Source organism: Ictidomys tridecemlineatus, chromosome 16 (assembly GCF_052094955.1).
Source record: "Ictidomys tridecemlineatus isolate mIctTri1 chromosome 16, mIctTri1.hap1, whole genome shotgun sequence".
Classification (NCBI taxonomy): Eukaryota; Metazoa; Chordata; class Mammalia; order Rodentia; family Sciuridae; genus Ictidomys; species Ictidomys tridecemlineatus.
The window spans coordinates 39784606-39801707 of record NC_135492.1 but is presented as its reverse complement, the minus strand read 5'-3'; the positions used below and the strand labels follow the sequence as shown (position 1 = coordinate 39801707).

The window sequence follows — 17102 nt, the reverse complement described above, 5'->3', positions numbered from 1 at the left end:
TGAGGGGTTGTGGCCCGAGACTTGATCTGTGACTCTCAGAGACCACGGGCAGGGGGAGGAAGTGGGGAACCCCTCCAGGACACTCACCGCTGGGCGGCCTCCGGTAGCTGGCAGGCCCGGACGCAGGGCAGCCACTGTGCGCGATGGGGCAGTGAGAGAGGTTGCAGTTGCGGGCACCAGCAGAGGCGCAGGTGATCACCGAGGGCCGGTTCTGCAGGAGGAAAGTGGGGGTCAGCTATTTACCACGGCCTCCAAGATGACGGCACAGGTGGGGAGTCCCACCTCATCCCCACAGGGACCTCAGCAGCACCCTCAGGGCTCTGCAGTTGGCCAGGCTGTCCTTTCTCTGAGTGTCTCTTGGTCACAGATCAGTGAGGGATATGGGACAGAGGTGTTGAGAGCTGGACTGGCCCCCTCCCTCAAATCTGAATGGAGACAGACACTGATGGCAAAAGAAACCCTGGCCATATTGGTACAGGGTCTCTTGGAGCTGTCCCCTCCCCGTTGTTTGCCGGAGCTTCTAGTTGATATACCCAAGCGGATTCCTCTGAAGACCACACAAATCATGATACCGCTAGTGGGGGAGACATGCCAGCGGGAAAGGATGAGTGGTGTCATACAGCGGAGTCCCCCGCAGCTCCCACCCTCTTCAGAGATCAGCTTGAGACACCACCACACCTGAGTCCCTCAAGCTCCAGCAGGACACAGCATCCGTCTCCTCCCCTCCACCACACTTGCTGCACAACAGGGATCAGACAGTGCATCTGTCCCCAAGCTTGGGGCAACAATATTCTGTGAACCAACCTGAACTTCAGGTTCCAGCCAGAAAAAAAATTTCCTAGTGCCCAGAACAAGATGGAGGATGGTGGGGGCTGAACACCCAGCCAGCCAAAGGGTAGCTAGCTACACGGGCACCACCAGTGAGAGCCTTATGCCCCACATCAGGACCCCAAAGAAAGAGCAAAGGCTCACATGCCTCGCCTTCCTCCTGTGACAGACAGTGGACAGCAACAGGGTCTGGAGTTAGAAGATGAATTGGGATCACATTCAAGTGCCTGTGTCTAACAAGAAACTGCACACGCAGGTGGGAGACTTGTGGCCTGGCAGCAGCATGTGAAAGGAACATTTGGAATTCTCTCAACAGTTCAACACGTCAGCAGGCGAACAAGCCACAGTGGGCTGGCCATGTGGGCCGGAAATGGGACAGGCCCAAAGCAGAGGGGAGGAGGGCCCTGCCCACTGTCCAGGATCAGGGCCGCCCTTCCTTCCTGAGCCAGCTGCACCCATGACTCGGGCCCTTAAGAGACGCCCCCCCTCATGCTTCACGTGGCTCGAGTTGGTTCCTGAGCAACTGAGGTGTCAGAGAAGCTGCTGAAAGTGGACACTGGGGAAGCCTGGAGTGCACTTCAGTCTGTACATCAGTGCCATCAAGAGCTACTGGGTGCTTCTGGACACACTAAGCCCCTGCACTCCCAAAGGTGACTGCAGTTTGCCCCCATCTCCTCGCCAGCCAAGTGCAATCTCGACACGGCTCCACACTTGAGCAGCCTCATGCCGGGTGCTGGGTTCTCAGGAGACCAAATGGCTCCACCCTGTCCTCCAGATGGGGGGATTGAAGGCGCACAAACGAGCAGCAGGGCCAGGGTGCAACTGTCCCTCACGATCCTTCTTCCCCTGTGACTTAGTCCAGGAGCCATGGCTGCCTGTCACTGCCTGTGCGGGCCCTTGGTGTGTGAATGCCTCATCTCCTCCCGACCCTGCTCCTTTGCTGCAGCCCCAGGGTCACCTCCATATCTTCCTTCAACACCTCTAAACCTCCAAAGTGCCATCACAAATAATGACATAGGTGACACTTTCCATAGCCTCTCCAGACACGCCTCCGTGGGAACTTTCCAGTTCAACTTCCTGGAGATGTGAGTCACCTTTTCCACCATGCAGAGGAGGGCGGCTGGCACAGGCCGGGTTCCCCATCCAGGGCACAACACACACTTCAGGTGGCAGCCCACCCAGCACTGGTGGGGAACATAGTGACACTCCCAGGAATGGCTGGGTACCTTTGAGCTGCTAAGCACAGGGACCAAGGGACTCGCCTCGGTGTACCTGGCAGCAAGCTCTTAAGGGTCAGGGCAGATGAGGAGTTTGGAGCATACAGTCCAGGGGCCCAGGAAGGTGCTCCCTGAAGGTACCCAGGTCGATGTGACGAGCTGACCAGTGGCCCGTGGGGGGGACTTCACCAGCACCGCCCTACGTGATTGTGCAGGTTGGTGGCAGCCAAGCCATCTGCACCCTTCCCAGGAGGCATGGGCTCAGTCTCTCTCCTGGCAGGAATTCCTGGGAACACAGGTGGGGACTCCAAAGACACTGTGGGTCGACTTTCTAGCTAGGTGCAGTGCGGGCCGCAGGGAGACCCGAGTAAAGTCAGGACCAAACACTGTCCAGTCTCAAACTGTAGCCAAAAGCCAAGCAGAAGGGCGAGTGTAGCCATCGAAGCAAACACCAAGACGGGCAGGGCCTGCCCGGGACCCATGTTCCTCAGGCCAGCAAGGGCTAAAGCAGGAGAGGGACCTTGAGGGCTGAATCCTGCCCCCCTGCTCTGCACTAGGGGACGCTGCAGTGGCCACAGACAAAGGACTCAATTCTTGGCCTCACATTCTTACCAGATCAAACCAGTGGCCAATCAGTGGTATACCGCAGGTGGAACTGCTGTAGTTGGGTTCAGCCCTCCTCCTCCTGGGATTGACTTGACTTGCAAGCCCCCAGAGTGTAGCACAGAGAAGTCAGAATGCCACACACCGCGTCCCCTGAGGGCTCTGCACCTTGTCCTCCCCGCTGGTGAGTCCACCATGGACTCATCTGAACTACTATCACCCCCTTCTATCACGTGCTGCCCCATGAGCCTTTTGTGCCAGCCAGGGGCTTCTGAGCAGCGTGCACTAATAACCAGTGGCCATGAACTTCACAGGAGTCCAGCCCCAGCACAGCCCCCACCGGCTTCGCAGAAGAACTAAGGCACTGAGGGCCAAGGAAAAAAGACATGCCTCAGCCAGACCAGCCTCCACCGTCCAGAGACGGAAACTCAAGGACATCAGCATCTCTCCAGGGCCTATGCATCCTAAGAGGAGGCCGAGCTGAGGGACAGAGGGTGACATGGCGAAGATGCTGCCTCCCTGCGGGCCCTCTGCTTGGGGATTTGGCCGACATGCCCAGGACCCGGGCACACCTACCTGCTGCCGCTCCACGGGGGTCAGGGTAGGCGAGAGGCCGGCCGGCCTGGTGGCATCCACGCTATTCTTGGTCAGGGCAAGGGGCTGTTCCATGCTGAGGCTGGGGATGGATGTGTAGAGGTGGCTGCCATGCAGGCTCACGGCGGGGGCCACGGCGCGCTCAATGGGGCTGCGGCTCCGCTCCCGGGGGTCTTTTCTGCAGTCTCCATTGGTCGTCTTCCTGAAAAAGAGCGAGCACTCAGATGGGGTGGCCTGGCCCTCTCCAAATGGCAAAGGGATGCTGAAGGTGAGCTACCTACATCCCATGGACTTTTTTTTTAACCTGAGAGCTGGTGACAGATCTGGCAGGTGAGCTGGCGACCTGCGCTTCATCCCAAGCCCCCAGCACTAGTGGGGCACAGCCACAAGCCACCCCCTCCCCTGTGCATCTGCACAGTGAATTCCACATGCTCAGAGGTGGACAGCTGGTCTGTGGGTCTCCAAGGACCTGCCATTTAGGCAGAATGACAGATCAAAAGTGACCCAGTGCTCACTATGGGTCCTGGACCTCCCCAGGCATCAGCTCATGCCATCTTCCCAGCAGCCCTAGTCAGGAGGTGCCACAGCCACCCGCTCCTGACAGAAAGCAGAAGAGTTGAGTGACTGGCCCAGGTCACTGGCTAGGAAGTGGTGGCATCTGCATTCGCTCAGCCCAGCGTGGAGAATGGAAGCCTCCAGCAGGAGCCATCGGCTTGGGCAAGTGCAGTGCTCACCGTGGCCTGGAGCACGTGTAGCACTTAGAATGCTCCATGGGCCATGGCGGGGGGGTGACGGCCCCCGTCCTTCCATCTCACCCCTGATAGCCTCTGCATCTTCTGCCACCACAGAGGCTCTTGGGTTTTTTCTCCCATAACAAGCAAGTCTTAAAAATATGGAAGATGATTTCTGAGACTTTTCTTTAGACTATTCTGGGAGTCTCATCCTTTGGCCTCCAGAGGACTTGGATCTAGGAGAGGCTTGTGCCAGCAGAGCCCGAGGAGACGGTGGTGGCCACCTCCAGCACTGGCTGGACATGATGCGGTGAACTTGGGGACTCTCTGTACACAGGGGCAGGTCTTTTCTAAATAACAGAATAACCTACAGTTCCAAGAAGCGATCCCATGGACCCTGTGCCCCTCTCCCTCCAAGGGTGACCTTATGACCTACCCTATCTGACAACCCACTTTATTCAGATTTTCTGTCTTACCTGTCATTTTGGGGGAGGGGTGGGGTGCACTCCCGAGGATTGAACTCTGTCACTCGACCACTGAGCCCCATCCCCATTTTGTATTCTATTTAGAGACAGGGCTGAATTGCTGAGGGCCTCACTAAATTACGGAGGCTGGCTTTGAACTCGAAATCCTCCTGTCTCAGCCTCCCAAGCCACTGGGGTTACAGGAGTGCGCCACCACGCCTGGCACTCATTCTATCACGCGAGTCAGACTGCGTCCAGCCCTACCCTAGGGCTCGGAGCAGCTCCATTTCCCATCCTTACTCGGCTCTGCCTGTAGACTTTGTAGTCACAACCACGCACCTGCCACAGCTCCAGGAAGATGCAGCCACTTTGGGCTTTTGTGTCACCTTCTCCTTCCTCTCCATACCCCCTGCATCACCAACATGGCAGCAGAGTCCCTGAACCCCATCGCGCCTTCAAGACAGAAGCCCCTCAGCTACCACCACCAGCTCTTCCTTGTGTTGGTCCCCCTACTGCCTGCGCATGACACACAGACCATGACCTTTTGTGAGGAAGTGAGACTGTACAAATGACCTGGCAAGAAATGGAAGGTAGGGCGTCCACAGCACCCAGATGGATTATGCATCTCGGTCAGGAAGCTTGTGGAGGGGTGCAGTAGCCTGAGCACCGATGCGGCCTCAAGGACCCCAGAGCAAGCCTTGGCTCTGCGTATCTTGCGCCCCACCTCTCCAGGACCCCAGCATACTCACCCAGGGGGCCAGTTTAGATAATATGTCCCCCACGTGTCCTGGCAGTTTTCAAAGAACTCCAACACTCCCCCTCACACCAAAACAACACCACAACGCGAGCAGCCCTCCCATGATGACTGAGTGGACGCTGCTTGTTCAACTCCTTCCTACTTTGTGGCAGTTACAGAAAGTAAAGCCCAGCCCTGCCTTCTAGGAGCTTCCTCACCAGAAGGGACAGAAAGCCCCAGAGGGGCTGCAGCTCAGAATGGACCCCTCTGACAGTGGAGGAGGGCTGAGGAAGCCCAGGGATGAAGACTGGCCTCCAGGGACAAGCTCAGACAGCATCTCGGAATCCACCAAAGTCGAGGTCACCGGTCCACAGGGCATCCTCCATCCCTCTCACAGCCGGAGGCATTAATACCTGCAAAGCTCAGCCCCAGGCATCCAACCCTGAGGGTGAAAAACCACATCACCAAGGAAAGGGACGCCTACAGCAGGCAAAGCATTGCTCAAGGTCACCCAGCTAACAGGACAGAGGTGAGGCTGGGACGATGGCACCTGCGCTCCAGTGCCCAAGGTTGGGGGAGAAGAGGCCCACTCACCTGCCAGCAAAAACGGTCCTCTAGGGTACCACGGATCCCACACTGGGGAGCACAGAAAGAAAAGGTCCAAGGACGTGGCAGATAATTTTAGTAAAATTATACATTACTCACATTTCCAGCTCATTTCCCTGGTTCCGGAGCTTAAAGATAGATATTGTTTTCCACATCCCCCTCCCCCTTCGTGAATCATACCCAGACCCCGCCAAGTCCCAGAGTCATGCGCTCTCTGGACGGGACAGGATGACAGCCCCAAACCACATGCATCCTGCCCAAGAGATGCAAGTCGCCTCTGTTCGCTAGGGTTAAAGACCAAGATGGACAACGAAACCTTGCCCGAGGCCTCATCGGTGCCACCGAGGCTTAGGGTGCCCTGGCCACCACCCGGGGAGGGCATCTCCTGATCAACTGTTTTAGGAGAGGGCAGTTTTCATACTTGCGTCCTAGACGGTTATAGGAGTATGGACCGCCCACTCCCCTACCCTCTTGGAGCTCAAAAACCAAACTGCCCACAGCATCTGGGGAAAAGCAATATAGATGCCAAGTGAAACGGTAAGAAAGCCCCCAGCGGGAAGTGTGCTGCCGGAGCACAAACCCTCAGGATGGAGGCCTCCGCTGAGTCCCACTGAGGACCATGGCTAGAACCTGGGTCTGAATTCTTATGGCCAAGAAGAGGATACGGGCAGAAGACATTTTTATTCATGCTTTTGAAGAAATATTCTGGGGATCCTGTGTGCCATCCTGTCCAGGCTCCCCACAACACATGTATCTTCCTAGAGGTGACAGAGGGGTCCTTCCTGACACCAGGGGTCGACCACAGGCCTCTGGGCCAAAACCACCACACGGTGGGTGTGGACAGAGACAAAGTAGGGAGCCTTGGGCATGGGGGGGGGGTCGGGCCCAGCCAGAGCCCTCTCCTCCTCTCCCTCACTACCTGTATCTGTCCTCTGGCAGCCTCAAGGACACAGTTCAACACTGATAGTTCTTTCTCCTGGGTGCTGGGGGTGAACCCGAGTCTGGCGAGTGTGAGGCAAGCTCTCCACCAGGATCCTGCCCCTGAGGGCAAAAAAGCAAAGGCTTCCTTAACCTTATAAAGTTTCCTCAGCAAATGAAAGGTCAAGTGCGTGCAGGGATGTTTATACAGTTAACATTTGTTTTAAGTTTCTGGAAGTGGGGTACTGGGGGTTGAATCCAGGGTGCTCTGAGCCACATCCCCAGTCCTTTTGGATTTTTGTGACAGGGTCTGGCTAAGTTGCTGAGCTGGCCTTGAACTTGAGAACCTTGGCCTCACCCTTAAGCCACTGCTGCACCTGGCTGAGAAGCCTTTTCTCTGGGAGTTTAAGGAACATTTAAGTCCTGGGCACAGACAGTGCGAAATGTTTCTTGCTCTCCCAAAAGTTGCTAGCTTGTCCAAGTCCCCCAAGGAGGAAGGATGCCTTGGGCCACCCCTTCTCTCCTGAATAAAGAAGTCACAGCCTTCCAGCCAGGCACAGAGGCCCCTGGGCGTGTCCCCATGACATCCTGGTCAGGTTTTGTCACTGCTCTGCACTGATTTTAGATGGGAAGTGGCAGGGGCTGGGTCAAGAAGATGTTTGCACAGGGGTGGTGAAAGGTGGGGCAGACACCCTCCCGGGGAGGGGCAAGAGGTGCATCACAGGCAGGAAAAGGCTGGGAAATACTGGCATTCACACTGTCCCCTAAACGCCTTGTTAACCCCGAGGCTGCCTGCTTCCATCCTGTTGTCCTCTGCAGGGACACAGCCAGGGATTTGGCCCATCCACAGCTTTGCATCCCCTAATAATCCAGAAGGAAACCATGCTCCTCCATCCATTTAAAGTCAAGGGAGCCAGACCCCAGAGCGAGTGCCACCCAAGCTGGTGAGAGTGTCCCCACCTCCTGATTTCCCCATCAACTCCAAACCAATCAGCATCTCTTTTTGCTTGCTCAGATTTCATACATCAACCCTGGAGAGTCACCGGCACATGCCTCATCCACTCTACTGCAGCCCCGGCGAAAAGCATGTCCCACCGGAACTCTGCCTTTAGAGAGCCCAATGCTGGACTTAGAGCTTCCCTGTCGAGCACAGTATTGATGCAGATGGACAGCTGTCATCTACCCAGTGCTGCATGCCCACTCACGAGCTCAACACCCATTACCTTCCCCCATAACACTGCAAAGTGAGGCTCATTCCCATTTTATAGATAAGTAAATTGAGCTTCAGAAGTTAAGCCAGTTGTCAAAGGTAACCTGACCAGTGCAGGGATTCTGATTTGTATCTGGCTCCAAGAATTTTACCTTTCCAGAGAGACAGAGATCTTAGAAGAATGTAGAATGGTTAGTAACTTTGAATTTCCTGTAATTTCTGCTATGAGTTCAGTTCAGTCTTCCCCCAAAGTTACTGACTTCCTAACTTTAAGTATCTATTAGTGTGAACTTATTTAGAAAAAGGGTCTTTAAGATGATGAAAACAGGGCTGGGGCTGTAGCTCAGTGGCAGAGCGCTTGCCTAGCATGCCGGAGGCACTGGGTTCCATCCCCAGCACCACATAAAAATAAGCAAATAATATAAAGGCATTCTGTCCATCTACAACTGTAAAAGATGATCAAGTAAGAGGAGGTCACTAGGGACCTAACCCAATACAACTGGTGTCCTATTACTGAGAGGTGGGGATCTGGATAAGGTCTGGTGCCCCAGGTCACCAGAAGAGCCCAGGAACAGACCCTACAGATACCTAGGTTTCGGGCACACAGCCATGTGTCTGTCAACAATGATTCCCACGTGTGACGGTGGTCCCGGAGGGTCATAATGGAAGATCCCTTTACTCGGGGACGTGCTGATGTCAGTCAGCGCACAGCACCAGCTCTTGTATTAAATGATACACGCTGTGCAGAACACTTGACCATTGTCGATGACTATGGCTGGTTTATGGATTTATTAAACCATACTTTTTAATCATTGGTCAGAATACTCCAAAAAACAGGATAGCTAACAGCAGGCCTGTTGTCCCAGCTACTTGGGAGGTAGGAGGGTAGCTTGCACCCAGGATGCGGGGCCAGCCCAGGCAATACAGTATTAAAGAAATAATTTTTAAAAAGCAAAAAAAAAAAAAATTAACAGAAAATATTCTTACCCAGCTGTAATGTATTTGTTCTAACCTAAATTTTAAAAATTTTATGTAAGTTTAATTGTGAGCTTACTATGACACCTAAAGAAAAAAGTGAATCAACTCCAGCGCGCACATCGCCACTGCCTCCCAAGAGCAGCTCCCAGGCCTGCAAGCTCCGTTGCAAGGGGCGGGGGGGTGCACTGTCCTGATCTCACACCACACTTTATGTCCCTTTTCTATGTTTAGATACATGGATGCCTGGGTGTTCAGTGCTGTCCTTGACTAGGAGCAGCAGCCCACGCCATGAAGCTGCATCTTGGGGTCCTGTGTCCTGGTGGCCCTAGCAAACTCAGTTTCCAGGCCTCCCCCTTCATCTTTGGACATTTTCTACTCTCAGGTTTCTTCTTGCTTTATCTGTAGTTAAATCTCAAGTTTTTTTTTTTTTTTTTAAACCTTTCTTAGGACCTTTGAAAAACAGGTCCCAATGGTCCTCTGGCCCTCAGGTCATGCGCACTTGTCATTCTGAGCTACATTTCACAAATACCAAGAAATGACTACAGACCTGAACCTGCCTGAGAGGCACTGCCTCAGGGGTGGATCAGGAAGAGAACCTGGGCAGGTTTCCACCCAAAGCCTTTTTTTTTTTAACAAAAGCTTAGCAAATGCTCTGCACTAATACTAGAATGAAGGAAGCCACCATCTTTTCATTTCCCTGCATAGATGGCAGACATCCCTGAGGCCAGGGCCCGGGCGCATCAGCACCCAGGCCAGTCCTGCAAGGTGCCATCACTCCCATCACTTGGTGCCAAGGGAAGGAGAGTCAAGAGATGGAGGATCTGCCTGGGGTCACACAATGGGCAGAGCAGGGTCTCAGGTCAGGGCTGCCATCCACCCTCTGCCACCTCTACCTGCAGGGTTCTCAGGACAGCTCCCTGCCAAGGCGCCAGAGAAAGGCACCACCACCGGAGAGCCCATGCCCTTGTTGACTTGGCTCTGACCAGTGGTGTCCAAGTCCACATGCTCTCAACGGGGGCAGTCACTGGACAAGCATGACCGCCAACCCCCTGCCACTCAGCAGGCACATGGATTCTCTGTGATGCCGTCTCATGGCGCCTGTGCAGAGATCCAAAGGCTAAGCGGCTCCTCATCCCTTGAGCAACACACTCTGCAGCCCTGTGTAAGGGATCGGGGACTCTCAGGACACCTGGCTAATGGAGCCACCATGCCAGGAAGCTCAAGTAGAAGCCTAAAGAGATAAAACAACTTAAAAATGACTTTAGCTAGAATCCTCACACTTCGGTGATAGAATCTTTATCGTGAACGTCATTTTCAGGGATGTGGCAGGCAGCTTCCAGGTCAGGCTCGATGGCTGCGCATCTCTGGGTCTCAGGTGAGGCCACCCCCTGCCAGTCTCCCACCTGAATGCCAGTACCGAGCGATCTGATTTGCTTGGGGAAACGGATGGACTTTCTAGGCCCTCCACCTTGGGAGCCGCAGCAGGGCCCAGCTCCTACAGACCACCCAGGCTGCGAGCCCCGGGGCTGGAGGCTCCACTCTTCCTAATCAGGTACCAGTTTTCTTTGACCAGAACTGCCTGCCCAGGACGAGACTGGGGATCTACAGTTTGATAACAGGGCAGCCCTGAGCCCGTGACTGGTAACGAGTCTTGCCCACCCTCAAAAGCAGAGGGTTGCCACCCGTGGGCCACAGAGACACCATCCAAACAGGGCGGGATCCACGCACAGGCCAGGCCTTGTTTACAGACTCCACAGATCACATGGGGACAAGAGTTTCCAAATGAACATGCTGCCGAGACTAAGAAAATATAAAATCCCTCCTGCTACTAAATTCGTAGTAGTTTTTGTCATGTATTCTCTCAATGAATTTTTTTCCTAATACAACCTCCATCATGTTTTGGGCATTGTGCAAGGGGATGGGAAACGTCATGTTGTATGAATCAACCAAAAAGCATTAAGATTCCTAGGGACCAAGAAATCTGAGAAAGACCAAGCTCCTGAAGCCAGTCAGCCAGAGCAGTATGGGCTCCAGGTCCCGGGAACCCGAGGACACCTGGTGAGCCAAACCCGGAACCCCATCACTGCCACGCCCTCCTCCCTGATGGTACCCGCTAGCTGCCCTAACTCCCTTAGACCCTCCCGAAGGCCCACTCTTGAGTTTTTACGCCACATACTGCAGCCAACTCCTGGAAAATAGTATAAAACTGAAGAAATTGGATGCTTCATGGCACAATGGTTGTGGACAGAACCAGGGACGCAGAACGACAGCCATCCTGGAGGAGGGCCACACAGCTTCTCAGGCACTGCCAGGAACGGCCACTTATGTCCTTCCTTGGCAATTCACCCCACTACCCACAGCATCCATGCCACTGCTTCATGTGGATGACACCCGCCTTGCAATGCTACTCTGTGGCCCAGCTGTGCCCTTGGGAAAGTCAGTGAATTCCATTCTTTCAGCTACCAGAAAACCTCTTCTACCCACCAGCCTTTCTACACCCGAATTCCCTGCCCCCAAACAAGAACTGTGGACCCCCTGTCCACCTGCTCTGCAGTGGTGCGTCCACCTTTGAGGGTGGTACCTGGAGCCAGACCCCACACCTACTGTGGGAACAGAGCCACAGGATCGGATCGATTCCTTCAACCAGGGCAGCAAATTTCAGAACCAGAATCAGGCTCCACTGTCCAACTAAGGCCGACAAAGCTTCAGCATCAGGACCACTCCAAGGTCAGTAGTCCTGAGGACTGCACTTCTGCAGTCATGTGACACTGAAGTCTATGGTCACTTCAAGTCCTCCTAGTCCCCACCCCTTTAATTTAGCTTCATCTTTGACTCTGTCTAGGCTGTGGGCAGGATCCCCTGAGCTCCCACACGCCTGCATCACATGTGCATGTAGCCAGGGACGAGCCGGCGCCCCTTCCTGTGTCGTCTGGGTTGTGCCCCCACCACCACCCCCACGCCCCCAAGTCCAGGACCAAGGGAGGCAGCGACCATCTCCAAATTATTCTGTGGACTTTTTCCTCTGATACAGTGTTTATTTAGCACTAAAGAAAAAATAGAAATCTGGGTTTTCTTTTAAAGTCACCCTCCTACCCTGGCCAACTTCAGAAACTGCAAGTCAACCAGTGAAGTACTGTACAATTGTGCTAGATTTAAGTATTGAGTTTATAAAGTCTTAAGCATACATCTAATAAAAAATCTGCATTCATCACCATAGATCCTGGGGACTGAGCCCAGGAGCACTCTCTTTACCTCCGAGCTCCATCCCTAGTCATTTTTATTTTTTAATTTGAGACGGAGCCTTGTGAAGTTGCTGAGGTTGGCCTGGAACTCGCCATTCTCCTGCCTCAGTGTTTTGGCCACTGCACTGTGAAGAAGGGAGCCGAGCTTTTTGTGTTTAAGCTACTTGACTCTCCTCCACTAGATCCCTCCTCCCAGCTGAGCTCAGAAAATAAGGGATTAACACGTGACAGATTTTAACATCCATTCCAGGGAACGGAAGTAGACCATTAGTCCTTGGTTCTGAATATTTATTTCTGTACTGTGGTAGGGTAGACATAATATTCACCATTCTAGTGTGCTGTTCAGTGTCGTACAAACCACGAGTAACATCCATCTCCAGATCTTTTTCATCTTCCCAGAGTGAAACTCTGCCCTCTGTCCCCATTGAACGTTAAGTCCCCACTCCTCCTTCCCTAGCCCCTGGCTACCATTTCTGTCTCTTGGAATTTTACTTCTCTAGGGACCTTTTTTTGAAGGGCTGGAGATCAAGACCAGGGTCTTGCCCATGCCAGGCCAGTGCTCCACCACTGAGGTCTACTGCACCCCTCTCCCCCTACCCTGGAGCTGGGGACCAAAGCCAGGGGGTCATGCATGCTGGGCCACCACTCTATCACAGAGCCCTGTCCCCAGCTCAGCATTTGTCTTTTCATGACTATTCCACAGTCCACACATCCTCAAGGTTCATCTACATAGTAGCAGGTGTCAGTCTCCTTTCTCTTTGAAGCTGATTGACATTTTATAGTGTGGACAGCCCCACCTTGTTCAAGCAGTCAGTGAAAGGCTCTTGGGCTATTTCTCTCGGCCACCATAATGCTGCTGTGAGCAGAGGGGTACAGATAGAGTCCCTGCGTCGCTGGGTCACATGGTAACTCCATGTTTAGCATTCCGCCCTCAGCAGCTCTGACAAGCCACTAGCAGAACAGGCAGCTGGAACCACCGGGTGTCTGTCTTCATGCTTGCCCTCGATACCGGAGAATACTACAAGGTTCCCCAAAGCATGGGTCCCCACGAGAGCAGAAGTCATGACCTTTGTAAACAACCCCAGAGGACCCCCCCGAGCAGTGCTCACGAGTAATGTTCTCATTTGACATAAAAATGGAGGGGAAAGAACATCCTCCACCAGGCTCACCAAAGTCAGCAAACCCGGCCCGCCCGGGGCTTTGCCATGGATGGTGCTGCGACCAACAGCCAGCACTCGGGACACTCACAAGCCACATATTTGCGGTTCTTGATTCTCACTATGAGCCTTTAAAAATGACTTCAAGTCGTCTGTCCGCGGGTGGCTGATGATCACAACAGTAATGGCTGCCACTTGTACAACATCATCGGGTGCACCTGGACCCTGGCTTTCCAGCCCCTGCCCTCACCCTCCACCCTGAGCTCGCCTCCTTTCAGAACAAGGGCGGGGAAAGGCTGCTGGAGCCATTTCACCGAGGGCCCTGATCTCCACTCAGGGAGGAGGCCCGTGGGCAGGGGTCAAATGGCCGAGGCCAGAACCTCCAGACTCAGTGCAGACAAGTGATTGGATTTCCCTTGTCATTTTCTCTAAGAATAAATGTTAGCCCTGGAGCACAGCCCTCCTGGGGGCGCTCCTGGCAGTAGGAAGGAAAAGTCCCCTTTTGCGGCATCGCAGGCAGCCACTCCAACTGCGCCGCCGCCCCCCCCCCCCCCCCCCCCCCCCCCCCGTCTGGGGCTCTCATGTGACAGGCGGCAGCCACTCCTCAGCTGCACCTGAAACTTGGTGACTTCACCCACTAAGGAAGCAGCCCTCGGAGCAGGGGTGTTGGCCTTCTCGGCGCCCCCTCGGCAGGCGGGGCTGGCCGGGGGGCAGAGGAGGACAGAAGGAAGACCACACTGTCCCTCTGAGCACGGGCGGCTCTGCTCCCAGCACTTGCTGCCTCCCATTTTAAATTAATTACAGCTGAAAGTACAGGGTTGCCATCTGGTTTGGAAAAGCAAGGAAAGGGGAATAAAATGAAAGGGCTTGGGTACTAACCTCACTTTAATCATTGCCAAAGAGCATGAAGACAGCCCCGTCCTCCCACAGAGGCCTCGGGCCTCGCAGACTTGGCAGGCAGGCCCCGTGCAGAGGCGCCGCCAGAATAAGAGTCCCCGAGTAGGGTGCGAGCCCAGGGCTGCCCCCCACGCATCGAAAGGGAGGTGTCCTGGGGCCCCGGGACAGGGTGGCAGCTCTCGGGAGGGGCTATCTACCACCCAGAGCATCCTGCCAAAACGGGACACGCATCATTACAGTTCCACATTGTGAGAAAACAGACCTGCTGTCAGGAGAGAGCAAGCGATTTCCTCTTTCTTTGTCTCTCACTTTTCCATAACATGAGGCTTTTATAAAACTCTCTAAAAGGAGGGGAAACAAAACACAGGAGCGGAAGTGGCCAGAAGTGAGCCAGCCCAGGGAAAGAGGTGCAGGCAACGCTGGGGCACCTCTGCAGCTGGCCCAGGGCAGGAACGTCAACCACCGCCCCCATGGGTCCTCTGTGCAGCCCCAGCCAGTCCCGGTGGTGGATGGGAGGAAGCAGCTTCCCTCTGCTGTCTGCCCGCAGCAGGACACTGGGTGACAGGCTCTTCTGTTGGGACAGTGAGAAACGCTGACTGACTGCGGGCATCTAAAGATGAAGCTGCCCACGCCATCCTAGGATTGTCTGGATGAGCTACAGGTGGGTGCAAAGACTGCCCAGGCTACAGACCCCTGAAGCACAGGCCCCTGGGGAGGGGGAGCACCAGGTAGACCCACCCTCTGGGTCCCCCGAGACCCAGGTGAGTTCTGCCAACTTCAGGTGTAGCTGAGCCGCTGCTTTCAGACAGGAACCCTGACTGAGGTCCTGCGGCGCGTACTAGAATCAACCCTGATCCACCAGATTCGGGCTTTTATAAACCAGGAGACAGGATAAAAGCAGATTCTAGAACAAAGCACTTCTTCTGGGGAAAGCACACTGTCACCCACAGGGTGGCGTGAACATGGTCTTCCCAGCCCGGCTCCCACAGGCTGCTGCCCACAGCGCCCAGCTCTCAGGAGCGCACCTTTCTAGCAAGGGCTACACCTGTCAAGCTACAGGAAACGTCTGGTAAAATGGTTGAATAAAAACAGCTTCCTAACAGAACCCTGCAAGAGACCAGCGGTAGATACTCAAAGATCCCTGTGAAATGGCCTTGAGGGGAAAGGGAGAGAAAAGAGCCACCCAGGACACGATCCCTGCCATCCACCCCAGTTCCACCCTGTTCTGCCATCACCAGGGCGAAGGCCTCTCAGGCCCACTGAAGCCCCTCCTCTACCCAGGGCGACCTCACGTGCTGCACACCTCCTCGCACACCTCCTCTGTGCCTTGAACATGGCAGGCATTCAGGAAGAGTCTGGATAAACCAACGAAGTAACATACAACAATAAACTTCTTCACAGTGAACAAGTATCAAGCATCTATGATTATTGTACCCTGCCCACGTGTTACAAAGTATCACCCAACACATTCAACCCTTTATAGAACTTTTTGGATGGCTTTTCCATTAAAAGATGATACAGTGATGCGACACATCCAGAAAACCAAAAGTGTGTGTGTGTGTGTGTGTATTTCAAAAACAGTAAAATTGGAAAGCAAGTCACATTATTCTCCTAACACATCTGTCACAGAAATCCTTAATATGGACAGCTGTAACACACTGACAGAAGACAAAGGTTTAAACTGGATGGTTACAAAAAAAATAAATAAATGCATACAGCCACTGAGGAGGTGAAAAGATCATCCACATTCCCCAGGAAGACCAAACAACCCCCACTTCAAAAAAAAAAAATATGCCAGTTTCCCCCACGAAGCTTGCAAAACTTAAATGATAGCAGTCACCTCTGGGATGAGGCGGCCAGAGGCAGGTGCGCACAGTTGCTGGAGGGAATGTTAATCCTCAACCTTCCAGACTCCACGCTGGCAGGATGCACCAGCAGAAATAGAAACATGGATGCCCTGTGACCCAGAAATTCCACTTCCAGAAAAATGGGAAGTATGAGCTCTGAGCAAGGATGGAGATGTTCAAAGAACTTCTACAAATGACAGCAAAACCCTGTCAACAGCCCAAATCTCTCTACTTGTTAGCAAGTTCTTTTGGTTACAAAGCAACACAAGGCATGGGTGGTGAGCGTCAGAAGAAACGGGATTTGCTGAAGGATAACTGGGGTATTTCTTGGAAATGAAGAAGAGCCGGACAACCAATCCTAGGGATGAGCACACGGGGTGCCGCCTCCTCTCACAGCAAGGGGGGGAGACACCAGGACCCAAGTTCTCCATCCAGCCACCTCCTGGGTCCTACAAGCTACCACTTGCAACCACAGCACCATCAAGGACCTCTTCCCAGCAAGTCCCGACTCTGGCCACCAGGCTGGTTCCACAGCAAATATGCTGCTCAAGGGCTGGGGCTGGAGCTCAGCAGTAGAGCACGTGCCTCGCACGTGTGAGGCACTGGGTTCAAGCCTCAGCACCACGTAATAAAAATAAAGATACCGTGTCCATCTACAACTAAAAAAAAATATTTTAAAAAATATGCTGCTCAACATTCGAGATTTTGCCTAAAACACACATACATACTTCTGGTCTTGAGTCAAGAGCTATATTTGAACTTCAAATAAGTGATTAATCAGGAACTACTGGGCCATCTCCCAGGAAAGCAACCTATTAGGTTTGGTTTTCATTTCTTGGGTCTGGGAAGAAAAAGAAACTTTTTTTTTTTTTTTTAAAGGTCAAAAGCTCAGACTTCATGGCTAGAAATAGATGGATCTTCGAGGCCGTGATAAAATGTTAAGGAAGGTGATTAAGGTTATCTTGGAGCAGCGGGAACTGTTCACCTTATTCCATGCACCCTCAGCTAGCCTGGGTCCACGTGACCTCTCTATGTCAACCCTGTCCCCTCTTTCTGCTCTCCCCTGTCCCACCA

At 53.6% G+C, this 17102-nt stretch overlaps 1 protein-coding gene and 1 long non-coding RNA gene across 9 annotated transcripts in view; one reads left to right on the top strand and one right to left on the bottom strand.

Moving 5' to 3' along the window:
• The window catches only part of Vgll4 (vestigial like family member 4), a 138221-nt gene that overhangs the window by 2955 nt on the left and 118164 nt on the right, over window positions 1–17102 (bottom strand). For 7 of the 8 annotated variants that reach the window (XM_078033470.1, XM_021731993.3, XM_040290950.2 and 4 more), the window contains 2 exons: window positions 3225–3444; window positions 88–211 (listed from right to left, as the gene is read on the bottom strand). In XM_078033470.1, coding sequence (XP_077889596.1) covers window positions 88–211; window positions 3225–3444 — 344 coding nt within the window. Of the gene's footprint in view, window positions 1–87; window positions 212–3224; window positions 3445–14163; window positions 14301–17102 lie in introns of those variants that run through there. The other variant, XM_021732000.3, reaches the window with a different exon arrangement.
• Window positions 3451–12099, top strand: LOC144371169 (uncharacterized). The gene is made up of 2 exons (XR_013431318.1): window positions 3451–6609; window positions 7713–12099. It is a non-coding gene; the product is annotated as an uncharacterized LOC144371169 (long non-coding RNA).